Consider the following 26,793-nt stretch of genomic DNA (forward strand, 5'->3'; position numbering starts at 1 on the left):
AAAATTGTGAATTTTGCCTGCCCGTGTCTCCTGCTTTCTGGCCTCCATTCCACCTTTTGTCCCGCATACCTGCCCGCCTCCCAAATGATTGGTCCTCCCTGCCTCTCTTACCCACCCTGGGCAGCGTCTGCCTGCCAGCCCCACGGCTAAGGGCCCCTAGGCAAAGGGCGGCTCCTTCTTAGGCGGCTCCCTGTAAGTTTCTGCAGGTGTCCGCTGGGGATGCCAGCTGCCAGTCACCTTCCCTCTGACTGCCCTGCTTACCCCCCTTCCACTTACAGGTGGGTTTTCCCCTCCTGTTGTTTTTAATCTGACTGTATCAGTACCTATAATAAATTGCACAGTGAAACCTAGGCCTATCTCTCTCTATTCAGGATTCCCAAACTTAGGTGTGTCTTCTCTCTTGTCTTAAAATGTGCATTTGATGAGCTCTTTAATCCTGATTGTATACCACTGGTCCTATTGCTCTAAATGCGTGCCTCTTGCTGTCTTGTCTGCCTACTCTAGTGTCCTTCTCTAGTTTCTCCCCCTCTCCCTTCTACATCCCTCCTCTCCCACCTTCTCTATGGTGCTCTCTGTCTCTCCTATCTTTTCTAACTGCTTCTCTATTGACTGTCCTGCTCTCCTCACTAAATCTAGTAGGAAGAAGTTTAAAAAGAACATCCTGGTCTCCAACCCAGGCCTCCCTATCGCTGACACCTACACCAGTGCCTCCTCCAAGGAAACTCTCACAGACATCCTCTTTGTCGTTCCTTCGCCAGACCTATGGACCCTTCATACGGTCTCTCTGCTCTCTCCTTTCTCCTCTTCTCCCATTAAAGGTGCCACCCGTTGGGATGCCCTCCTGGCCTCCTTCCATTCCTCTAAGGTAATCATTAATGTTTACTCTAATGGAACTGTCTTGGTCCAAGGCCCTCAGGCCAACCTTCACCTCTTTGATAGAGGTGTATCACTGGTCTAGCTCTGGCGTGGCTGACTTCCTTCCTCTCTGACCGACCCTCCCAGGTCCAACTTGGGTCCTTCCTTTCTGTTATCTTTTTCTCTACCTGTGGTGTCCCCCAGGGGTCTAACCTCTCTCCCTGGCTGTTCAACCAATAACTGTCACTCTTTGCCCACCGCATTGCCACTCTCTGTCCCAACTTTCAGTGCTATTCGGATGACACCCAGCTCATTTCGGGCTACCCTCTGCCTCCTCCTTTCCGTCCCTCATCTCTGACTATCTGTCGGCTATCCAGAAATGGTGTGCCGCCAATGACCTCTGCCTTAATGCCAGTAAGACTGAGATTGTCCTCATTGGCACACCCGCTCCCTCCTTTCCTGTAGCTCTCTGGCCGGCCTCTCTTGGCCCTCTTCCTGCTCCCACCTGCAAAGCTAAAAACATCGGGGTCATCTTCCACTCCACACTCTCCTTCTCTCCTCACATCTCTGACATCTCTAAGAAGTCACACTACCAGCTGCACCTCCTCAGAGGTATTCTTCCTTTCCTCTCCTTCCCCCAGAAGCTGACTGTCTCCAGAGCCCTGGTTCTCTCTAGGCTGTACTATTGCAACAGCCTATTTCTAAATAAGTCTTCTTCTACTCTCCACCCTCTGCAATTTATACAGAACAGGACTGCAAGACTTGTTCTTGGCCTCAAGCCTAGGGATCGTATCTCTCCAGGACTGAAATCTCTGCACTGGCTCCCAGTGGCTGCGAGGATTAAGTTCAAAACCCTCTGCATCGTTCACAAGGCCTTCTGGGGCCTGGGGCCTCAATACCTTCAACTCTCTCTCCCTAAATATCTTCCTTCTCGAGCTCTTCGCTCATCCGCCTCCATCTCCCCCAGGGTTAGTTGCTTCTCCAAGCAACGAGTTGGTGGTAGATCTTTTTCTTCGGCTGGTGCCTCCCTCTGGAACAGCCTCCCTGCCTCCCTTGAACTTGAGGAGAACCATCTCCGGTTCCGCAAGCACCTCAAGACCTTTCTCTTTGCTTCTGCTTTTTCTCCTCCTCTCCTCTGCTGAGCTCCTTGCTGTAAACGGAACTCCACTGGCTACCTGGACACCCTCTGATCTCGTGCCCAGGTCCCTCCCCCACCAGCGTCACACACCTGCACTGTCCACCTGGGCTACCCCCGCACTTGGGGACTGTTTCTGTATCCCTGCAGTCCCTCAACCAGCCCTTACTCCTGATGTCTGCACTTACCCATGCACTTGCTACATGCTGGCCGTTACTTATTTATTGTTATTTCTATTCCCCTGTACTGCACTGTCTCTGCCCCCTTCCCACGCACTTGCGCGATCTGAATGCCACCTGGCCTAGTAGGATCTTTGTCCATCCCCCCTTTGCTCCCCTCCCTTGCCTCGTTGCACCTTGAAACACTTGTGTATAGGCGAGTTATAATGTCATATCATGTATCTTATCATATCTAGGTCCAATGGCTACCACTGCAGTAGGGACCAGCTGGCCTCAGTAACATCACGTGCATTGCCAAAGGTTGGAGATCTTTTATATTTTGACAGATGGCATTCCACTATGGCAACCTTTACTTCCTGAATGTATCAGGGATTAATGACTTAACTATGGGCCTTCATAGATCATGGGACCTTAAATTTGTTATAATTGACTCAGAAGACTAGGTTTCTATGAGTGTTTGGATAAATCAATAGTTCTATAGGGAATAGTACATTTCTCCTTTGAAAAATATGGTCTCCAAAGGAAGCGGACACATACGCCATGTTTTCACTCATATGAAGGGAGAATGATATCAAAAGATCATTGGAGGTTCATTAGGATGGTTAGAGTTTTTTCAAAACCAGTACTGAACTCATCTATATATTGAGCAGTGCCATGGTATTATTGCTTTGCTTGACCCCTTTGAGATTGCAACAAGAGGTAAATGGAAACCCAAAATAATTAACCACATTGTAGAAAGGGCAGATGGTTTTACTGCAAGTCATGTGTCCAAGGCAATTTAATTCGTTTTCCATCCACCTTGTATGTATTTTAAATGAATATTTCATTCTGTAGGAACGACTTATAGAAGCAGCGGTCGAGAGTGTGTATGTGACCAACAATGGCGTCAACAGACTAGTCCAAAACTTTTATGAAGAAATGCTGCAGATTCTGCAGAGTTCTGAGAAGAGTAAAGTCAAGAGACTGAAAGAAGTGGAACGTGAGTAACGGAATCACTTGGGGCCCCTGAGTACTTGACTCATGGGTGCGTCCCTTGAGAGGGGGATCCTTTTTAAATCTTGCGCACAGCTCTTAAGACAAGTCTGCTTCCTTTCCTTATGAGTCACTGCAATTCTATTAACATATCCCCTCCAAATGGAAAAGTCATGCCGTTTTGGGATTGAATTTTGGCTTTGACATGATTAATCCTATTGAACAGTCTATCTGCCAACATATTTTAGTGGCCATACAATGAACTCCTTTAACAAAAATATTGATTATATGTCAAACATGTTTTAGGAAAATTACACAAATTATAACTGCTCTAACGAATTGTAAATGAAATGCAATATATGTCTGTTTTTATCCAGATGGCGGGTCTAATCCCATAAATCATAAACCTTTCTCCACCAGTAATGTGCTCTTTTTTAGATTGAGTGGATGTTTAGTTTATATCAGATTCACTAAAGAACCAGCAAAATACATTTCTGGGACAAGAAACAGGCAGTATTTCAATGTATACCCTATTGTGATAAAAGGTTTAAATCAAAGGTATTCTACTTTCCTTATGCTGGAGAAGTCACCACAATACAATTTACAGGCGTGTCTACAAAGGAAAATCCATCAGCCTGGAAAATTCTCATTCATTTTGTAGCAAACCGAAACATTCACCTGAATCAAATTTATATAAATATATATTCAAATGTATATATAGTTATGAATCTCTAGTCAAAATGATACCGTGCATTGTGTATTTCCTTACGTGCCACTTGACAGCAAGTGTATTTAAATACTTGCACAAAATGTACATTAAAAACATGCTGTTTTGTAATGAATGACAGATTATGCAGAACACTTCATTTTCTCAAGCATATGTACCAGAAAATTGCATTGAAAATTAACATTAATATGAACTATGCTTCAATTAATTCCCTCTAGGTGTAGATGTGGTGCTATGGGTCCATAGTATGTGCATTTAAATGAAATACAAGGAGTGGTGGGTTGCATCAAAATCTACAAGCTTGGGTTTACAAAAGCTGTGCTATCAATTTCGAGCATATGGAATAGTGATTCCTCTACACAATGTATCAACCCAAAATTGAGATTTTCTGAAAGGATAACTCTCCCACAATTCCCTTGGATGTATCAAACTCGGTATCCTCCCACTTCCAAACAATGTCATTGGCAAAATCTAACTGTTCATTAGAAATTGCATCATTACATATGGGAACAGAAGTAGCTCGTGTAATATCCCTTTCATCCCAAAATCTCTTTTAAAATTACTAGGCTTTCACAAGTCTTGATTTATACATTCTCTGTCAGACTTCGAAGTGGGCACCTCGAATAATAAGCACAGTTATTGACTTTACCTGAGAAAATAATCAGGGTTAAATTGACTTTGCTTTGCTTACATGGGGGTTCGTGATCTGCACAAAAATGCAATTGGGTTCCAGTTCAGGCTAAATTAATCTTTTATTGGCTTTGAAGATGCTCAGACAGCAGGATACATTTCACACTAACATGCTACAATATTGTATCTGGTTATGGTTTATCAGACCCTGTACTCACTTGGGTTTGAATATAATGAGAAAGAATGTTGCATTTCACATTCATTTTCTAAGGCATTCTATTTAGGATCAGTTCCCTTTAGTGCACCTCCCCCCAGTTCCACCCACTCCGGGGACTTGGCAGAGAGTTTATTATAGAATGCATTTATCTAATTGCAATATACTCAGTTTTAGATAATTCTTTTAAAGCACAGATCAAGCATGGATCCTCAGTCTCCAGGTGATCTCCTCAGTCAGCCAGACCCCTGTTCTATCCACTTTATCCACCTCTGTGAATCAGATCTACTTCAGGTAAAAGCAACCCCAGTCGTCTTCTTGGACAAGGCCCATGGTTTCACCAATCTGAATATATTATCCCAGCTCATCACCCATTCAGTTGGACAGAGGTCCCCTTTATGCAACCTTCACAATCCCAGAGCTCTCTCTCTCTCTCTCCACTTCAGGTGAGTTTCATCTTAAATACTCATTTTCCCACACTGTCATATATTTACATCTCAATTGTGTATTGATGATATGTGAGAAACCAAAGGGTGTCTCCCCTGCTAGTCGCCAGGGATCTCTCAGGTGGCCAGGGTGCGGCGATCGCCTTTGGATCCAGACCCTGTCGGTGGTCCAGTGCGGTAGGATCACCTGGGTGAGGGGGTCTTTGGGGAGTAAGGGTGAGACAGCCAGTGGCAAGATGTGTTATTCCTCCCTTTCCCGTACCCATGATCCCTTCTATTTGATAGGATTCTCCAGTGTCCCAACTCCCCCCTGCCCCTTTCCACACAAACACTGGGCCGAGCAAGAGGGATACTAAGAGTATTAATGCTAACTCTTACACATTGCATTGGACGTGTCCTGTTCAGTCAGGCACTTGACTCAAAGTGCATACATCTGACCCCAATTAGCTCTCGTCACACAGATAAAAGGCGACACATAGAGAGACGCACTCGGAGAAAGGTGGAACATGAGTAAGAGCAGAACTTCCAGTGCGAAGTTGAACCTACTGGAGCAGAGTAACGGGCCGAGGGACGAGAGCCTCAGATGGAGTACTACAGGAGTTCTCTGCAGGAGGTTGTTGCCTCCAAAAGGCTGTGTAAAATATGTGGAGAAGGTCGAGTCCCAAACAAGAAGGCTATATTGTGTTTCAAGGATGCCCGCGACCCTCCCGGGTGAACGACCGAGTCGGGGAGGCGAGGCCAAGCCTGTGGTACTAACCTTGACTCATAAACTGGAAGACAGTAAAGACAAGAAATAAATGCACACAGCCAGTGAGATGGCAAGTGGCGTGAGAGACCGGTGTGTGCTTAAAGATTGAAATGGCAACATTATATTGCACAATTGAAGGCTGCACGTGTGTGGATGAGACCCGAAGGAAGGCAGGCCTGTGAATGAACCTTAAACCAACCATAGCTGTAAAGTCAGCAATACTGAGTAACGAAGTGGCCCGGCGAAAAGAAGTAGCCCACTCAAATGTCTCTGTGAAAGGTGAAGAGTTTGAAGCGATAAAGTGAATGAACTATAAAAGCAAAGTGATTGAAATTGACCCTGAGAAAAGTGGAAAGTAAAACATGAACATTGAACTTTGGTGCATAATACAGTGAACTACCCAGATCTGAAAGCACTGAGTCAAATAACAAAGGAGTGTGAGTTGAAAGCTAGAAAGTCAAAGTGGTTTTGCAGACATCTCAAGAAAAAAAGCAACGCACATTTGAACGTCTTCGACATCAGGAAAACGGTCCAACCCGACAGAGGGAGACTGAAGGTATAATAACTTAAGGGAAAAGAACCCCTAAAGGAGGTGAATTAAGCTTGGGGAAGGGAATGCCTGCAAGTGTTTTGTTTTGCCTTACGAGATCTAAGCCCGACTGAGGGTGACAAACGTGAACTTTTACTGTGAAAGGTCTGAGGGAGACCGACGTGAACTTTTGCTGTAAAGGGTCTGAGCCCGACTGAGGGAGACTGATGTGAACTTGTGCTTTAAGAGGTCCGAGCCTGATCGAGGGAGACCAGCGGGAACTTTTTGGTGAATTGTGTTTTGGAAATTGGAAAGAAAGACTTTAACGTGAAAGGACAGGCGGGCCTCAATCCACGTGTCAAGAACCTGAGCCAGAGTGTGTCATCTCGCTTACAAGGACCGCGTTCCTCAATGCTGTCCAACGTGGGGAGGAGAGCTGACTCAGCCACATTTATTCTTTATATTTGAACACTGACTTTCCTTTGCATACATATTCTCTTTTTCACACTTTTGTACAAGATATAGGGCAGGCATTATGTTTTTGTTAGTATAGACCATTTCAATTTGACAGACACAACTAGGACTGTTTTATTTAGTATTTGATGATCGAGACTACTTCCATCTTAGCTAAAGGGAAAAGTAGGATTTTCTCCAACCCCATTGAAACTACAATAAAGGTATTGAAACTTCAATAAAGGTTTTATAAATTGTACCTTTTGTGTCAGTGTCATACTTGTGATACCCTGCCTCCCTCACATACCTTACCAATTGCTTGCTTAACGGGTTGACACTCCTAAGATTACACCCTTTCATTTAATATGTTGATGATATGTGTGCACATGTGGTAGGTGGAGCAGCACGAGTATGTGCAATACATTTTGACTGAATTATTACTGGCACGCCCTAGTTCGACGCCCATTTTAGAGTTTCGAAAAACAAACTGTAATACTCTGCAGCTTCTACTAGATGTCGGCCTATGCACAGCATGTGAATCTAAGAAGATACAAGCATCAGAAATACGATTACGGTGAGTAATGTATCCCATATGTTATGTTTTGTCTAATTCTGTAGAAGAGTCTCTCCTGGTTTCAACTTGTTTTTATTCCAAACCTCTGCCTTGTAAAGGGATAGCGAACATCATTGTTTAAATGCACCAACTAATTCAGATTTAAAAGGTCCAATGTATTCCATGTTGAACTGAGCACATGCAAACATGTGTCGTCATATTGACGCATGAGAGAAACTCTCAGAGGCCTTTTTTGAAGCTAATAATTAATATGGGTGGGTGACGGGCCCCATTGTTTGACTTTCCATTAACTGTAGATGGTGAATTGTATGGGGGGGCAGAGTTCAGGGTTAAACAATGTAAGTGCAATCGTTTTTCTTGAAACCCTTGTTCAGTTCTTTCCATTATGTGAGCAAGTAAGTTTAATTTATATTAGACTCACTTAAGAACCAGCAAAAACAAGCATTGGTCAAGCCAAAATAGGAACTTCTATTTGGCCACGCAGTTTAAACATTAATATATTCTTTGTATAATTTCTAAAAGTCTAACATGTAATTATGGGCATGTGATAGATTTAAAATATGCATTGCTCTTTTTATAGTTGCATCATTATAATATTCAACATTATTTCTCATGCTTTGAATGAAATACATTGCAGAGTAAAAGCCTACATTGTCAGTAAGATGTGGTCCATTTGAAAACACATGGCATGTTGGTTTGTAAAATTACATATGAATACATTTACTGGTGTGTTTTTCTTAAACTAGACATTTGAGTGATCTAAACTGAGCTCTCTTTATGTACTTGTCAGCATTTTTACAGGTTATGTAAAAAAAGGTGCCAGTTCTTTGGCTTTCTTGCATTTTTACTCCACAGTATTTGCAGGGAGTTGTTTTTGGTCGATTTATCTGAAATGTTGCTCTGCATTTCACAGGCTCCATATTTCTTGTTTGACCAGTTCAGTAAGGTACCACACTTTCTGTTCATGGTTGGAGAAAAGGTACACCACAAATAAACACAGTAAGGCACCATTTCAGTATTTAGTGCTCTGGTTCCAGCAGTCATACCTTCCATTCAAAGTTTACCCTACAAGACCATTGTGTGATCCTTTGGAATACACTTTCAAGCTCCTCAAAAATATGCAGCTGGATCCAACCCTTTTCCTGCCTTGTCTGTAATTTCATCCAAAAAAGAACCCAGATAACCACTTCCTTTACCTTAACCCTTCAAAAACTGAGATTCTCTACTTCCCAACTGTCTCCCCATCCCTCCTCTTAGCCCCACTGTGCTCTAATTTTCTTCATCTACACTGAATCTTAGCGTCATCTTTGACCCTTCACTGTCCGTTACCTCACATATTTCTATAACGGATCATACCTATCACTTTCTTCTCTTTAATATTTGAGAGGTACATCCGTACCTATCCTTTCACTACTGTTCATGTCTACTATTTTCTCCCGACTCGACCACTGCTCTTCTCTTCCCATTGGGCTTCTCTCTTCCCACGTTGCCCTCAATGTTCGGCTTTTAACGCTGCTATTCATCTTCTTTTCTCACTCTCTCCTTGGTCTTCCATTGCACCCTCTTTTCTCCATTTCTCTCCTTCCTAATGACTCTAAACCTCTTTTTCATTTTCTCTGCATAGTCTTCAATTGTTACCATAGCCAGGCTCCCCCTTATCTTGCATCCCTCATTTTGCTCTATTGTCATGATCTCTGCTTCCAAAAGATCAGGACTTGCCCGACTCCCTTGGAAGCAGACCCATAACCCCGGTTCCGAGTGCCAGCCAGTCCCAATTGGGACCTTTCGGACCCTGTCCTGGCGCCAGTGGGACCAGGCTCATAAAGATGTCCAGTCCCAGCGCTGGAAGCGCCGGGCTCATAATGCTTGGGTGGACTTACCTGCAGCAGACCATGCTGCTTACTTACCTGCCAGTTGAACCCCTGATCCTCTTCTGTTTGGGACTACTTTTCCTGTTGGGTGGGGCAGGAGCCACTCCCTAGGTTCAGAACACTGGAACTCTTCTGGAAAGCAGGAACTCTTTTCTTACCTAGGCGTGGCTGTGGAAGGAGACACCTAAGCACTACAGGAGGCTATTTAAACCACACCCGATGGATGAATCTTGCTTTGCGTTATTCTGCATTCTCTGCAGCAGAACGCTCATCGTGTCTTCTGCTTCTGATCTTGGGCCTAAGGGAACAAAGGCTTACCATCCTGGAATCCAGTCTTCAGCAGCACCTGTAAAGACAAAGAAAGAACAGGTTAGCACTACGGTCTTCAGTGGCAGCGCATCTCTTACCTGGTCCATCGGCTGTCACCAACGCCTCGCGCTGCATTCCGGCATCTGAAAGACAAAAGCTTACCAGCTCTTCGCACGCTCCGGAGGCCTTCGGCGCTGCATCCCGCATCTGAAAGACAAAAGAAGGTGCGTTTAAAGACATTGGGCAACTTTATTACTCACGTGCCATTACTCCTTCCCACGCCGAATCCAGTGGGTATTCCAGCACCCTTCAGCTTCTCTAAAGCTCCGAACTTGTACCTGCAAGATAAAAGGGACAGTTAGTGCGCATCGTGAAGCAGGCTACAAGCGCTTACTTACGTGCTTCCAGGCGCTTCTATTCCTCACGCGGGTTCGATCCTCAACTCTCATCAGCCCGCCATCCGCCATCGCCGGAACCCTGCAAAACAAGAGATATCATTACAAAAGACATTTGAAGTGCCCAGAACTTACCGTTCGTGCAGTTAACGACGGACAGCAGTCCTCTGAGGTCAAGAGGCCTGCACCCTTATCCAGTGAAGAAACTGGTTACGGCACCCTGCCCCGAGGCAGATGGAGAGCTCGGCGTTCACTTACCTAAGGTGAGGGCGTTAACCTTTGGGGTTCTACAGGAGAAGAGAAAGGGAAGAGGAGAGAGGCACCCAATAACCCCAGTTCATTAATCCCATATTTTCTATCTGCAGACATCTTACTCTTCGAGTCAGACATACAGTGCACAGAGGTCCAGCCCAAAGAGCCAACCGTGTGTTACACATCACCTTTGAAGATACGGCATTCACCCAGTCAAGACCGGCGCCTCTGCGGGAATCAGGTGAGCGTTACATCTATTCCCCTTCACGTTCTCTTCATTACCAGCATCTTCATCTTCTTACCACCACAAACCATCTTGTGCTCCTTCACGTTTCCACATATTCTTCCTTCTTGCCCCCAAATTTTGCAATTCCCACTGCTCCCCACTCTTCACACTTTGTACTCCTGTCTTAAGTGTTTTAAGGCTCACTTCCTAAGTGATCTGATATCTTCCTACCCTCTACCCTCCTGTGAATGGTTTCTTCGTTTTGTTGATTTTTTTAAAACACTTTGCTCATTATGTGCAGTGCCTTTGCGAAAGTGCTCTATAAATCTAAATAAAATAAAATACAAAATACAAGCAATTAACAACTATCCATTTTCCAGCCTTTAAGTTGTCCATTAAAATTGAGAAAGTTACCCTTTTACACATTAATCTAACCACTGAGGGAATTCATTTTGTAAGTGATTCACATGCAATAATGTTAAGTAGCTTGGGTATCTATTTTCAATTAAGAGGAATTGGAGAGACTTAGATAGGCAGGGATGTTCTAAATTAATTTGTATTAAAAAAAATGAAAGCTCTATCGAAAGTCCTCATTCATTTTTCAGTCCATAGTTCATGGGCACTCGGGGTAAACCAAATGTATAAATGGTGATGTGTGTGTTTTGTAAGGAAGGCATGGTATCAAACAGTAACAAATACACAAGTCATCACTATTCAAAGGTGTTTATTGAACTTCAATTGGGTTTGAGAAATGCCTATCTAATCCTAAATCTAAAGATGGGAGCAAGCTACGACCATCAGTTAATAATAACGCAGTTCTAGCAGAGTCTGTCGAAATAAAAGGCCTATACTAATACACCTATTGTCAATCCTTACTTCTAAATACAAATAGTGGATGAAACAATGTTATGCAAAAGAAAAGTGTTAAAGAAATAACATGTTAGGATATTCAAGCAATTGGCTTTACTTCCCTATGTTTTCAGCCTGGGACAAGGTGGAACACTCAAGCTTAGCACACTCTCTGGCTTCTCTACCATGAGAATGCAGTTCAAAACCTCAACATCAGGGCCTTCTGTGCCAAAGTCTCTTTGCCATTCAAAGTCTCTTATTTCAGAGGGCCTGATGCAATACGACAAACATTAAACTTAATTACTTCTTAGGATTTCACATACACAACTTCTCTGGTGATTTTCAATTCACCCCAGGTCCCCCTCTATCTGGCTCAGACCCACTTTAACACAAAACCTTCAATTCGTCTCCCCCTGCCAGGCTCAAACCAAATTTATCTATTTTTCCAAACGTTCTTTACTTCATGAAAATCAAAGACTTTCGACTGTGCATGGGAGTTTGCTTGACCCATCACAGGACCACTTTGATTCGGAATTACTCGTTCTATTTTTGATATAATCTTTTTCTCACTTTCACTTTTGCCACTTCTCAGCTTGATACCCTAGAGAGACCTTTGATTCAGCATCCACGCAGTGCCAGACCACTTTGTCAAAGGTATTGTATCTTGCTTTTAAAGTTCAATCACTCATCAGCAGTTCAATTTTACTTGCGTCACTTATCACATGCGTTTTAGCAATGTTCATTCCAGTGCTCGCCATACCATGTTGCTGCTTGCAACCTTGGCTACAACACAGACCAGTCTTGTATCAGTCTCCCCAACTCACCAGCTGTGTAGATTTCATCGACGCTGCTTTGATCTCGGAAGCCAAGGACAGTACCACGGCAACTGCTGCTTCTCCCCACCTTGATTATTGACGTGGGAGAGCCCCCAGGTATCTTCGACACACAATGAAGGATTCTTCAGCCTGGTTTCCTGGTCTTACGCTTTCTATTCTTGAGGTTTCTGGAACGGTGCCTTGTTGAAAAGCTCAAGGGAATTTCCCTCCTTGTGATCTCTTTCTGGTTGACTGTCTTTCTTCTCTCTTTCAGCTGCTGTCCCGAAACTGCTGTTTCCTCGTGTGCTTTGCCTCGCTCAGAGTGTGCTCTCGCGCTCTACCTTTTATCCGTGTGGGGAAGCTTAAAGGGAAGTCAGGTGTGTGTGATGTTCAGTAATTGCCTGACCATTGTATTGGGACATGTCAAGTATACTGCTTGGGTGTTAGTCTGTTTTCTCCCATAGCGGGCTGTCCAGAAATCGTTCATGTTGTAAAAAGAGGAGGGGGAGTACCTAATTATGCTACCTGGTAGGGTGGGGTAAGGGTGTTATAGGGAAGGGGATACCACATCTCACCTTCCGGCATCCCACTCATCGAAGACCCCTCACCCAGGTGATCCTCCCGCACTGGTCCAGCATCAGGAACTGGATCCAAAAGCGATGGCCCTGTCCTGGCCACCTAGATGACAGTTCCCCGGGTTCTAGTGGGTGAGACATCTTCTGGTTTCCCACAGTTTACAAAAGTTTATTGTAGTAAATGTAACATTGGAAAGCAAGGGGACCACAGTATGTATCTTTCTTAACTGTAGTTACTATAGAAATTGGACTAAATAGATGCATAATTTGTTTATATTTAAATTGATTCATTTATTTCTATTGTCTAATACATTGACCTTCTTTGCAACCCTATGCCTTTCTTGTCCTGAAAGGGGAGAGGCACTATAGGGAACCAATATTGTTAAATTGGGGTCCCAGGTTAATTAATAGAATTTTATTAAATACATGAAAGGTTTGCGCACCTGAATCAGTGTGGGTGAAAATTCCCCCGAACTAGTTGCCTGATTAAAATATCCTTTAGATCTGTGGTTGCAGTAGGCAGGAAAATGTACAGCTATTATGACACAGCATTATCTCTTGGACTCTTGGTTTGAAAGTGTGCCTAAGCATCCCTTGATGTGCAGCCCTGACATGAGGATTTGGAAGTTAGGGAACACTCTGCATGTCAGTGTATTGCTTTTAGCACTCGAGAATGAGCAGACTTTCTTTGAAAATGTGCCTTTTTTCTTTCTGAGCACTTGTTTGATACTATGTTGATTCAAACCTCTGTACAGTGCTTGGTTGGAATGTGGCACCATAGGAGCACATGCAAGATTGACTAATGAATCAGCTCACAATTTGGTTCGAGTTTTGTGCACCCTGTGTATCACAGGTACTGATATATGACAGGACAGTTTCCTAATTATACACTTGGACCAACAGTTTATATTGCACAGTTCTTGAGGTGGGAGGAACACCACAATATTACACAAGTCTCAAATGTTGTAAGTGTCTAAGCACACTTATTGGCTTGGGTGGACAGCTCAAGACTTGAGAAGTCCACATACCTCATAACATCTTCCTTCCCCCCAACTTAGGTATTTGTCAGACTGCAGTAGTCCGAACCCCTAACCAAAGGTGGGCTCCAAGTATCTGTGTTAGAGCCCCTAGCAGGCTATTCCCAAGTTTCTTTTCTAGACATGGCTCATGACAGCATTTGATTAATGTCTTCGGCAGGATTCCTACTCTGCCTTTCCTTTGAGCCTTGCACTTTTTTCAGTGTGGCTCAATAGCGCTAGCAACCTCCTGTCCTCTAGTACTGTCGATATGTGGCCTATTTGGCTTGCCCACCGCATGTGCTTCCTTTTTCTCTCCTACCCCTCCTCCCACTGCTACCACATCAACTCTCCAGAACACTACGCTAACACCCTCACTGTCTGAAAATGTTCCCCTCTTTCTATAGTTAGGGTTTGGAACTAAGTGTTTTAATGAGATGGCTGATTGGCGAACCCATTTATTTAGGTTTATCCAGTTTGCTGTGTGCCTAATGGTTCCAACTCCTCCCTAGTTGGGTGCCCCTTGTTTTCAATTATGGTCAAATGTTGTATGCGTTCTGATAAGCTAATTTGGTCCTCACCATGGCCCCCGCAGCCTGAGGTCGCAAATTGCCTATCTGCCACCTTTTGACCGGTGGCTACTGTAATGGTGGTCATGCGATCCAGCTTTCCATTTATACATGCCACACGTGGGTTTGTTCAGGGTGGATCAGTGAATGTGCATGCATGCATGCATGCATAAGGTACCCTGTGTGTTGTCCTGTCTGCTGTGTATTTCTCGCTGGGCTCCCATTCTACACTGAAGCTTGTGCACTTGAGGTGGGCTAGTCACTAAGTCCTGCTCCAGCAGTGGATCTGCTATCGGCTTTCGCTCCCTCACATTTCCCACATGTGTTCTGCCCATAGAACACACAGCAAGTTGTTTAGCTAACAATTACAACCTTTCCTTTATTTTAGCTATGCTGTCAATAGAACAAGTGTTTAATTCCTAAGATTGAATTTGCGAAGATACCCGTGTTGGAAAGTACTAGTGGGATTGGTAGGGGTGATGAATGAAAAAACAATAGTGCAAGAATGATTTTTGACTGTCAGTGTACTCCGTACTCCCCATTAGTCCAAATGATGACCTTTTTGTATTTAGCTAATAGATGTTTCTAATTCAGCTTGTCCCCGGGATGGAGATGCCAGCAGAATATGTGGAGAGAAGTGTCGAAATAGAGTGTGGAGAGAGGAGAAGTGGGAGACAGGATAGAAGGAGAGTTCTGGTGCAGAGAGGGGAGTATTAGGAGGGAGTAAGATCAGGAGGTAGAGGTATGTATCACTGCAAGAAGGGAGGAACATATGAGGGAGAGAATAGAAAATGAGAAGGAAAGATGGACGAAAAGGAGGGATATTCTGCATTACACAGCTCGATGGAGCCCCACAGAAAGGACAGGTTATGAGGAAGGAGGATAACCGAGAGCGCAACATATAGTCGCAGGGAGAGAAGGATGGCATGAAAGTTAGAAAGCAAGTGGGGTCTGAGAGTATGAGAGGCACATCTTCATATTTAAACTACCTTGGGGAGCCTAGGTTACAGCCACCTACATTGTTCCCAGAAGGAGTTAGTGAAATGCGGCGTTTGCCTTTAGGAAATCACTGTTGAACTGATGGCTATTGGGTAGTAGGGGTTACCAATCTCTAGTGACCAGCCTGGAGTGGAGGGACAGCGGGGCTAGGGAGGGATTGCCCCTCTCTAGGTTAGATAGAGAGGGGCTTCCCTTAAACCCTTGAACTATCTCTGGAGTTGGTGTGTTCTTGAGGTCATCTGTGACACCAGCCACAGGGATCGCAGTGGAGGACAATGGTCAGTGGTGTGGTCGTTTTGAGGTTGGGGGTCAGTCAGTGAAGGATAAGAGGCCTTCAGGAGCAGCTGGTTGAGAGTTGAGGCCTGTTGAACTCAAAACCACGGCTGGTCTAAAAAGATTTATTTTCATGCGATTCACATTAAAAAGTAGTTCTCAAGATCTGTGATATCGTTATGATGAAAAGCCCCCTTTCATGAAGGTACTGTAAGATCTATGTTTAGATATTGCAAGTGAAACACTAAGAAATGGTTTTATATTATTAGCGAGTATATAGTGTGAAAAGTAGCACTAAGGGCCTTGTAACTGTGCAGTAATGGGGCAGGATTTCAAAATACCACCTCCATGCTTATGGGATTGGACACCCATACACCAACAAACCATCTGCTTGCAAGTGAAGGTTGTACCGCCGCTGACAAGGGTGGTAATAATTGCGGATCTCCTAAAGGAGTGCTATGGGTCTCCAGAATGGGTAGTAACGAAACCCCAAAGTAGGCAGTCAATTGCAATTACCATTTCCTGTGACAGTAATAAAGTTTGGTGTTATTATCGAAGCTAATACCGCCAAACACGTATCGACCGTGCAGTGAAAACATCGCGTGCAAAGCAATCCAGGGTTAATTCGCTTCAATGTGGCCTTGATATTGGGGGGAAAGGTAATTCAATACTTGAAATGATTACGCTGCACAGCCAATATTACCTGGGAACAATATAATGCTGTTACCTTACAGTTCTGGACTGGTGTACTTAACTGCAAATTAAGGATGCGGAAGTCAGAAAAGATGAATTTGCAAGTTGTGATGACAGCGGGCATCGGCGGTGCTAATACCTGGGCTTTGTCTATAGATTTCTTCCTGGAATGAGGCCGGATCTAGGCGGATTATCAGACGCTCTGCCCTTGCCCTGAACTGCAGATAAATAATGCAGTTTTCTTCAAAAAGGAAAATGTGCCCTTAAAAAAGAAATGCACAGACCTCCTGTATACAAGTGAAAATTGCAAACTGCGTCACCGCTAAACCTGTACTTCCGGTAAGCTTCAACCACTTAACTGCTGGGCTATTATGCATGTCTATGCTAATAGGAAGAACATACTCGACCCCTGCACCGAAACATCGAGAATGGTCAGAGGAATCAGCATTCCTAGTATGGGGGTATTCCCATCGGTAATATCGGGACACTCATTTACTGTTACCAGATGCGGGACTGCCTTGGACATATGCTACCGGGTGCCATATGTCCATGACACATGCATGGGTAATACCACCACCACCACAACTTTGTTGTGCTGATTACCTCCACTGAAAGGCAAAGATGGTTTTTCTGGTCTTTAGTACTGTACCCCCCCCACCCAATTAGGCAGCGCAGCAAGCAGGTGTCATTTCCAAATGCTGCCTGGTTGACCACTGTCGCCAAACTGGTAATGAGTCCCTTTATCATTGTATCCAAAGATTAAGTGACATATCCATTCACACATATCCTCCCGTCTTTTTCTCTAGTCCAAGGCACATACACTGCCATTTTCTGTTTTATCACTGTGTTCTTTATGTATTGCGTTTGCGCCGCTCCTCTTGCAAACAAATCGCTTCCATGAGCCCAGCGGAGGGATGGAGCCTTATGTTGGGGTTTCTATGGCGCAATGGTGAGACGATTCTCTGCTAAAACATAGCTCTGTCCTGGACGCCTCTTGATTCTGCTTTTAAGTCGCCAACACAAGATTGATGATGAGGGGAGGACGCCTCTGAAGCAGTCCGTAGCAGGAGTAGCCACAATCTTGGTCCAAGGCTTTTAGAGTTTATCTGAATTAGAACCACACACACCATGCCAGGGCACTAGCGACATTAACACCCACATTGATGGGAGGGGGGCTTGGCCATTAACAGACTTCAGCTATCTCTGAGGCCCTTACTTCAGAGACGGCCCACGGCATGGTCAGTCTTTGCGGTGGCACAGGGCCCCACTGTCAAAAGTAGTCAGAGGAGGCCCTGCAGGCACCAGTGCCTGCCTCAACTATACCAAGAATATTGTTTTAAGGGGGCTGTGCGGCTAACATGTACTGTGCTCGTGTGAGGCCACAATGTCACCTCTGAACCTCCTGTGGCTCTCTAGAGACCAACACCCACTCCAAGCGCACCATCAGTCCCTGCAGGCCCCTTAATGACTACGTATCACTTTCTTTCTTCAAGCAGAGCATTTAAAGTGGCAGCGATTTACATGTGATAGCCCGTTTAAGAGACCTGTTTTAGAGGCATACCACTGTAAAGGTAGAGTACCCCAAAATAATCCAAAAGTAATTAAAAATAAAGGGCACAAAGTGCATGAAAAAATGTTTTTTTTTGTCTGCAAATACGTCCGGGAGAACCAGACAGCTCCATGGAACTGTACTGAAAAACATCTCAACACACCCACTCTGGGCTACAATATTTAAGGCAAGAAACCGCAAAATGTACATGCGCTACAAATGCAACATTAATTCTAATTCTAACATTTCCATTGGCTAATCATCATTGAGCACCTAAAGAACAATATACATTAAATATATAATTGGAGGTTTCCTTTCTCAAGAACTTCAAAATACCACCCCTTGAACATGACATAATTTCATTGTGAACACAAAAATGCATAATATTAATAGGTTGGCACTCTTCATAGTGCGATTGACAAAAAGAAAAGCATTGCCCTCATTGGACAAAGACACCTGAGGCAGCTTGAGACATAGCATCCCATCAAGACTAACCAATCATATAGTGAGTGGAAATCAGCGAGGTCAAAACCTTGCTGCAACCCATGAACCACTTCAATCCTTTACTCGTAATTGGCTCTCTTGGTTTTCCGCCCCTTGCACAGACTCACTCTCAAACTCCCACCTCGACGCATGTTGCCAACTCTGGAGCTATCTTCTCACCATGCATGAAAAAATGTGTCTTAGGCCCTGCTTTTGGAAATTAATTTCTTGTACGTATATGTTCTACCAAGGCACTTTCACCACTGCACCAAGTGCCCTGCATTCAGTGGGAGCGCTGTGCTCCCAACCTATTTCTTCATTCTGGCAATGCTGCTGTCTGGGCCTTGTCATGTATCTCACTTCCTATTTCACAACCATTATATATTGATGTGGCTATTGTCTAGGAAGGCAACTGCCATCTTGAGTCTCATTTCAGGCCCCTGAGAACTTCCTCCCTAGCAACAGTTAGCTGAAAACTGCAAATCCCTTTCCATCCTGGCCTTGGTTGCTTGGAGCTTTCTGCCCAACAGCAGAAATAAAATTCAATTAAATGACGTAGCTTAGAAATGTGAGCTAGCCCACTGAAATGGCAAAATCTACAGCCTTTAACAATGGCCTATTCTAGCATGGCAGACGTCTTGCTCATTCCAACAACTATACTTAATAAAGCTTCATCTACATATTTAAAATAAATCTAAGCTACATAACCTCATCTAATATGATAAATGGTTTGAACAGTATAAAAAGAAATACTTTGCTACACATGTGTTTTACTATGCAACAGACCACATGAAAGCTCCCTAAAATAAGTGTGTCAAAACTACATCTACACTAAATACAATGTCACAACGCAAAGCATGCGGCAGCCACATCACTACCAGATGTCGAACACCTTGCTAAAAAGAGTTTTCTCAACTTGTACTTGCGCACACGTTAGTGATGTTGGACTTGCACATTTACACTCCCCCTATGGTTTATTAACCAATAACTCCTCCTCCTTCTTTCTATCCCAATCATCTTTTGGAATCCATTCCATACACACACCACATAAAAGTTCTCCCTGTGCTGCGTTTTCCTTAGGTGTACATGTCATACAAGCGCAATCACCGTCGCCAGTACAATCTATCCAATGTTCGGTGTAATTTTCAGGATCTGGAGGTGGACTAAACAGCATCCGTGGAGGACCAATTGGATGTCCTAGCTGAACCATACCGGGTTCAATCTCACCATTCCACCTATATGTCTGTGTATTAACATGTCTCGAGAGGGGTGTGGCAGTGTCATAGGAATTCTTCATCATGAGTGGCATCATGGAGGTCCCATTAACCCCAGCCCCTCTACAGCAACCCAAAATCATTTGGCAGACACAAAGAGCAATGAGCACATCTACAACTATAGGAACTAGCACTTTTACCATATTGCTCAGCCAGGTGGGCACCCAAGAAAAAATGGTAGTATACCATTCATCTTCAACCAACCTGCTGCTTCCTTTCTCCATAGTAGTGTGGAGTATGTGCAGTGCATTGATAGCTTCAGTCAAGAATCAATTGACAGCATAATCTCAGGGCACATACATGCAACAGGAACCTCTGATCTTTGCACGCTATCAGGTCAAGTACATTTCTATTCTGAAGGGTGGTCAACCTAACTGCCCTGAGTTCTTCCCTGATAGCATTTACACCCTGCTCTGTACCATTTGACAGCTGCAGTAGCTCCCAGTGAGTGGTTTGACTTAATTTGGCAATGGCAGCTTTCTGGCTACCTGGTACAAGGAGTGATGGAAAAAAGGTTGCTGTCTTACTGAAGAGGCAATATTCCATAGGTATTTCTGCTAATCTATCAGAGGATTCCTTGGAAACATTGTTATTATTGCGACTATGCCTTTGCAAGTTCAGAAACTGCCTAGTCTACTTATGATACAAATCTCAAATAACATGATGTTGAACAAATGACAGAAGATTAGAATGAGGTACCACCAGTGCTGGTGAGTGCAGGGTTAGAAGTGAAATAAATCCGGCTGAAAATGGAAGTTGGGTATATGCTAGGGTTCCACATCCCAATAGTGCTCCATTAGTGCTGCTGTTCCTCCTCGTAGGCCCGGGAGCTCCATTGTTCATGTGCACTGTGTATTACTCCCACCGTAACGCTACCCTTCAATATGAAACACAAGGAAGATTGTGTAAGTGACTTTATGGTAACTGGTTGCTTATTTTCATCTATACACATTAGTGTCTGTACATTACTTTTATTTTTATTTATTTTATTGGTGATTTGTAAGGGACCTATACAACAGATGGTGTTTCAAGGCGCCACAAGGCAAAAAGGGGTTGGGGGAACAAGGGAGAAAGATAACATTAATGGTCCTACTAGGCCTTGTGACATTCAGATCGTGCAAGTGCAGTAACAAGAAGTGCAAGTGAGAGGGGGGTGTCAGTTTAGGCAATGCAAAGTGCACCTGTGGGAAGTGAAGTAAAAAGGAGAGAGTCCAAGTGAAGAAGGAGGGGATGGAATGGGGAAGAGGGCAACAGGGGCTAGGCAAGTGCTAAGGTGGCCAGGAGGGCAAGTGCCAGGTAATGCAAGGTTGCTGGGGGAGAGGGTCCTCATGCTAAGTACTAGGATGGGGAGACTGGGTGGGGGGGGCCTGGTGCCCTGTAGAACTTGTAGGGAACTAGACTGCCAGCCACTCTGGCAGATGGGGGTGTTAGCAGGAGAGGGGGAGAGAAAAGGAAGAAGTGAAAATGAGGGTCTTGAGGAGCTTCCGGAACCTACGGAGGTCTGACTCCTGCCTGAGAGAGGCAGGGAGACCATTGCAGAGGGAGACTCCTGCAGAAGAGAGAGATCGACCATCCCCCTACTCTTGGAGCTAGAGGACTGTAGGGCTCAAGCAGTGCAGTATTTAGGGAGAGAGAGTTGGATGTAGCTGAGTGCCAGGCCCTATAAAAACCTTGTGGATGATGCAGAGGGTCTTGAACATGATCCTAGCAGCAACCGGGGCAGTGGATAGAATTTAGGGCTGGAGAGATGCAGTCCCTGGGCTTGAAGCCAAGGATAAGTTGTGCAGTCCTATTCTGGATATGTTGGAGAGGGCAAAGGGAGGATAAAGGAAGATTGAGCAAGAGGCTGTTGCAGTAGTCCAGTGTAGAGAAAACCAGAGTTCTGGAGACGTTGAGTTTCTGGGTTAAGTTGAGAAAATGCCTCTGAGAAGGGGCTGCTGTTAGTGGGCATTCTTGCAAGGTCCACAATGCGAGGAGACAAGGAGAGAGCGGAGATGACACCAAGGTTTTTTGCCTCACAAGTGGATGAGGGGAGGGGATCCAAAGAGGGCGGCGAGAGGATAGGAGGAAAAAGGGGAGTTTGGGTCCCAAATAGAGGGTTCTCAGTCTTACTTGCATTAAGGCAGAGATCAGTGGCAGCACATCATGCCTGAATACCAATTGCTTTTCCACTCTCGAATGGTGTGCAGGGGACGGGAGTTCCTATTACCAATAGGAACTACATTTTCCTCATATTCTTCTTGACTTTTTGATACCAGAGTCAATTAGTTTCTCCCCGGCACCCAGAAAAAACTGTTTTGTATAAGAGTCAATGGACTAGAAAATATCAAATACACGAAAAGTATTGTACAGAAAATTCATGCAAGACAGGGTGTGCTTTCCCTACTCTCTATTTTTCTGAATACCAGTCAGTCGGGGATGAGAGAGGAGGAAGAGGACGACGTAGAGGGAAGCTTGAAGGAGAGCTGCATGTTGTCTGCATAACACTGGAAGTGAGGAGAGCAGGAGGAGACCAGATGGGCCAGAGGGACAAGGTAGATGTTGAAGAGCCATGGCGAGAGCATAGAGCCTTGAAGGATACCGCAAGTGGAGAGTCTGACAGGGAAGAGAAAAGGGCGCAGTTGAACCTGGGAAGGTCGGTCGGAGATGAAAGAGGAAAGAGGTCAAATGCAAAAGCAAGTCTTGTTGATGTGCATAGCCACATCTTCTGCAAACCCCACCAATCATTCTGTCCTGCATCCTATCAACCCTTCCACCCACTCATCCTTCTAAATAACAATATGATATGATGCATTATTTATTATGTGCCGGTAAACAAGGTAGAGAAGACCGAAGTTGGACAAAATAAACTATCTTACTAGGCCTTGTGTCATTCAGATGAGGGAGAGGGAGAAGTGCCACAGGGATTTAAGGGGGATGTGGGGGGGGCGCACAGCAATAAGAGCAGTATTGCTCTAAGTAAGTGCAGCCACGGCAGCACGGCTTTGGGTAAGTGCAAGGTGGTGGGGGACGGTAAGGTTACAGATACAGCCCCAAGTGTGCATTAGGCCCGGTGGCAGTGCAGGGGCTACTGGTTGTGGAGGAGTTTGGTGCCCATTGAGATTCTGAGGGTAGCCAGGCAAGGGGGGGGGGGAAAGAAGAGAGAAGAGAGAAGAGAGAAGAGAGAGAGAGAGAGATATATATATAAGAGACAGTTGAATGTAGTGCAGGCCCTGTCACCAGAAAGCCTTGTGGACAATGGAGAGGGTCTGCAACTTGATTCTTGCAGCCACTGGGAGCCAGTGGAGAGATACGATCTCTGGGCTTGAGGCCACGGACAAGTCTAGCAGTCCTGTTCTGGGTTAGTTGCAGAGGGCGGAGAGTAGAGGAAGGCAGATAGAGAAAGAGGCTTTTGCAGTAGTCAAGCCTAAAGAGAACCATGGCTCTGGAGACAGTGAGCTTCTGGGGGAAAGTGAGAAAAGGAAGCATATCTCTGAGGAGGTGCAGCTGGTAGTGGGACCTTAGCGAGGTGTGTGATTTGAGGAGAGAAGGAGAATGTGGAGTCTAAGATGACACCATGATTTTTTTGCCTCACAGGAAGGCGCGGAAAGAGGGCACAAGGAGGGCAGCCAGAGTGAAAGAGGGAATGTGGGAGCAGGGGTCCCAATGAAAAGGATCTCTGAGATCATTGGAGGCGCACCCCTCCTGAATTGCGGATAGACAGTCAGGAATGGGTGAGAGAGGAGAGGAGGCTGAGGGGAGCATGAAGGAGAGCTGAGTGTCATCCGCATAACACTGAAAGTTAGAGGCGAAGGTAGTGATGAGGTGGGCCAAAGGGGCCAAGTAGATGTTGAAAAGCCAGGGCAAGAGGTTAGAGCCCTGGAGAACACCACACATGGAGAGAGAGGTGGTGGAGTGGAAGGACCAAGTTGGACCTGGTACGGCCGGTACAGGAGGAAGGATGTTCACCAAGCCAGGGCCTGATACCCAGGTACTCACGGAGATGATTGATAAGGATGCCATGATTGACTGGGTTGAAAGCAGAGGAAAGATCATGGAGGATGAGGGCAGAAGGAAGGCTAGAGTCGAGATTAGTGAGTAGATCTTTGTGGGTGTTAGGAAAGCAGTTTCCATGTCTCTGGCTGCTCTGAATCCAGACTGATAGCTATGGAGACAACCAACAGATTCAGTGTGGAGAGTAAGCTGGGAGATGGCCAGCTTTTCCAGGTGTTTGCCCAGGAACGGAGTGATAGAGATAGGCCAGTAGTTTGCCGGACAGGAAGGATCGGCAGAAGGTTTTTTCAGGAGACGTTTACAAGGGAGTGCTTTAGGATGGAGGGAAAAGTTCCAGTGGCAAAAGAGTGATTACAGAAATTGGCCAAGTCTGGAGCGAGGGTGACAGTGTCATGGTTCTGGAGGAGCAGGGGAACACCTGCTTGGACGACACTTTCATAGATCGGACTTGTCTAGAAACATTGTCGGGTGTGATCAGAGAGAAAGAGGAGAAAGGAGGAGGAGAGAGGGAGGCAGCCAGAGGGTAGCCGAGAGAGGTAGAGGGAGAGGAAGAGGAAAGAGAGGACAGGATGCCCTGAGTTTTAGTGGTAAAGTGAGAAGTCAGAGCCATGCAGAGGACTTGGGAGGGAACACAAGAGGTGGAGACTGAAGTAGGATTGTCCAGCTCCTTGCAGATTTTCAAGAGTTTGGCCGTGTTAGAGGCCACAGAGATGCAGGCTTGGACGTGGGATCTCTTCTTGGACAGGACAGAGAGTCTGTATTGCCTGTGGAGCAGGCAGCAGGCCAGTTTGTCAGAGGATGTGCCTGATGACTTCCACTTCCTCTCAGTCACCCTACACTTGGGTTTCATGGTTACAAGGTCGGAGTCATACCCAGAGTTGCACTTGGAGGTAGGCTTCAGGCAAATTCTAGGGGGCTGTGTCAGAGTGTGAGTCAGCCATAGCCACAGTCATAGGAGGAGAGAAAGAAGCAGCAAAGGCATCCACTGACACACACTTCAAGGGCCGGATGACCGAGAAGGTAGGTGGCAGTGCTTGGGTCAGCTTCACCTGCGGGACAGAGCGCTTCAGGTGAGAGGAGAGCAGAAAGTGGTTGGTCCAAGAGACGGGAGTCATGAGAGGATTAGAGGTGGAGATGACTGAGAAGATGAGAACATCCAAGGCCAGCAATAGTGTGCAGGGGACGGGAGTTCCCCCACTGAGAGAACTTTAATGCGTATGTGCATATTCCACGATCCATGTGCCAGGATTGGATTTTCTCCCTGCACCTGTAGAATTTTACAAGTGATCAAAGATAATTTCAAATTGTTCTCAGACTCATTTAATAAAGGTAGCTGTGTATACTCAACATCTAAGGTGTACCCGGCAGAGTGTGTCGGGCCAGAGAGTAGAATAGTAAGGGAGAGAGAGTCTCAGAGTTTGTGGAAGAGCCCAGAGGGGAAATTTGTAGCATCCAGGTGAATGTGGAGGTCTCCGAGGAGGATAGGTAGCGGCAAGGAGAGAAGAGGAGAGGTCAGCCCACTCTAAGAGGAAGAGGGTGACCTGGCCAGGTGGCCAGTTAATGGTGGCCGCAGTCCGAGAGAGGTCAGGAGAGATAGAAAGCCTGCAGACAAGGCATTCAAAGGAGGAGTAGGATAGCATAGGAATGAGAGATGCAGGGTTTCACTCTGGAAAGATCAGAGCTACTCCACCTCTGGGACGGTTGGTTCTGGGTTTGGAGAGGATCTTGTAGCCATTAGGGAGGAGAGTGTCAAAACATGTGAGAGAGCAGGCCGTGAACCATGTCTCAGTGAGAGCAAGGACATCCAGGTCCAATTCTTCAAGGAGGTGCCATATGTCAGAGGATTGTTTGACTGCAGAGCAAGAGTTGAGAGTAGCGATGTGGAGCACGTAGCCACATTTGAAATACTTGTGTAGAGGGATACAGGCTTGAGGTATGCCGTGTGGTAGAGGGGACCAAGAGTGTGCAGAGTAGGAACAAGAGAATGACAGAGTAGCCAGAGAGGATGAGGAGGGTGCCACAGAGGTGGTGGAAGATGAGGGAGGCAGAGGAGCCATAGAGATACTGATTGGAGTAGCATGAGAAGGACGAAAGTTGATAAGACGTGGGAGGTACCTATCGAAAAGGAGGAGATTTGGCTGAATGCCCTGGAATAAGACAGTGCCATTCAGATAGACATTAATGATGGTCTTAGAGGAGTGGAAGGGGGCCAAAAGTACCTCCCACCAAATGCCACCATTAATGGGAGAGGAGGAAAAAGGAGAGAGAGCAGAAACCATATGAGGGGTCCATAGTTCTGTAAAGGGAATGACAGAGGATGTCAGTAAGAGTCTGTCTGGAGGAAGCTCTGATATGGGGATGCCTGGGGTTGAGACCAGGATGTCCCTCTTAAACTTCTTCCTTCCAGATTTAGTAAGAGGGACAGGATAGGAGATATAGTAGCAGTTGTAGAAGATATGGGACACAGAAAGCATCATAGAGGGTGCGATGAGTCATAGTAGAAGGAGGGCGTGAAGAGAGGGGAGGGATTCCTAGCCACCGATGCACAGGATGCACAGAGGGGGGAGGGTCACACAGTAGGGACACACAGACGGGACAGGTAGGAACACTCAACAGTATGCAGGAGCTCCCATCAGGGAGAGTGGAGCAGAGGAGTGGGGGAAACCTAATGAGATAGTTATCAGTATCACAGTTATCATAAAGCAAACCAGATTCAACTTCCCTAAAAGAGGGAGAGGGAGAAAGGCCTAGTTAGCAACGCAGCAACAATGTTGAACACCCAGATTCAACTTTCTTAAAAAGAGGGACAATGCCTAGTATTCAAACACAGCAGCAATGCCTAGGATGTCTATACAGGGGAGAAGTGGGAGGCAAACCATGCAGTTTACCAAGAATCTTAAGTGTGGCACAGTATGTGACGGGGAGTTTTAAGGGTGGGGGTTTGGTCAGTAGTTGAGGTGTAGTGAGTGCTGCACCCTTTACCCCCAACCTGGTAAATCAAAGCAGCTTGATGACTGCTAGCTTCCTACTTCCCCTGCTGACACCGGCAGACACCATCAGGAGCTGCATCCACTGGAGCTGTCCTTAGGCGCAGGTCCTTCACTGAGGGGGCTGCCATGGCGGGGCTGCCTAGGGTGGCTGACTAAAAAGGGCCAGGCAGCCCATAGGAGCGCAGTGGGAGAGAGAGGGG

General features: G+C 45.5%; 1 protein-coding gene across 3 annotated transcripts in view; it reads left to right on the top strand.

The window, feature by feature from the left end:
- Positions 1–26,793, top strand: part of EVC (EvC ciliary complex subunit 1) — a 946,714-nt gene that overhangs the window by 622,183 nt on the left and 297,738 nt on the right. For all 3 annotated transcript variants that reach the window (XM_069631973.1, XM_069631974.1, XM_069631975.1), the window contains one exon: positions 3,004–3,148. In XM_069631973.1, coding sequence (XP_069488074.1) covers positions 3,004–3,148 — 145 coding nt within the window. The remainder of the gene's footprint in view (positions 1–3,003; positions 3,149–26,793) is intronic.

The sequence above is a fragment of the Ambystoma mexicanum genome, chromosome 6q (genome assembly GCF_040938575.1).
Source record: "Ambystoma mexicanum isolate Mex_15411 chromosome 6q, UKY_AmexF1_1, whole genome shotgun sequence".
Lineage (NCBI taxonomy): Eukaryota > Metazoa > Chordata > Amphibia > Caudata > Ambystomatidae > Ambystoma > Ambystoma mexicanum.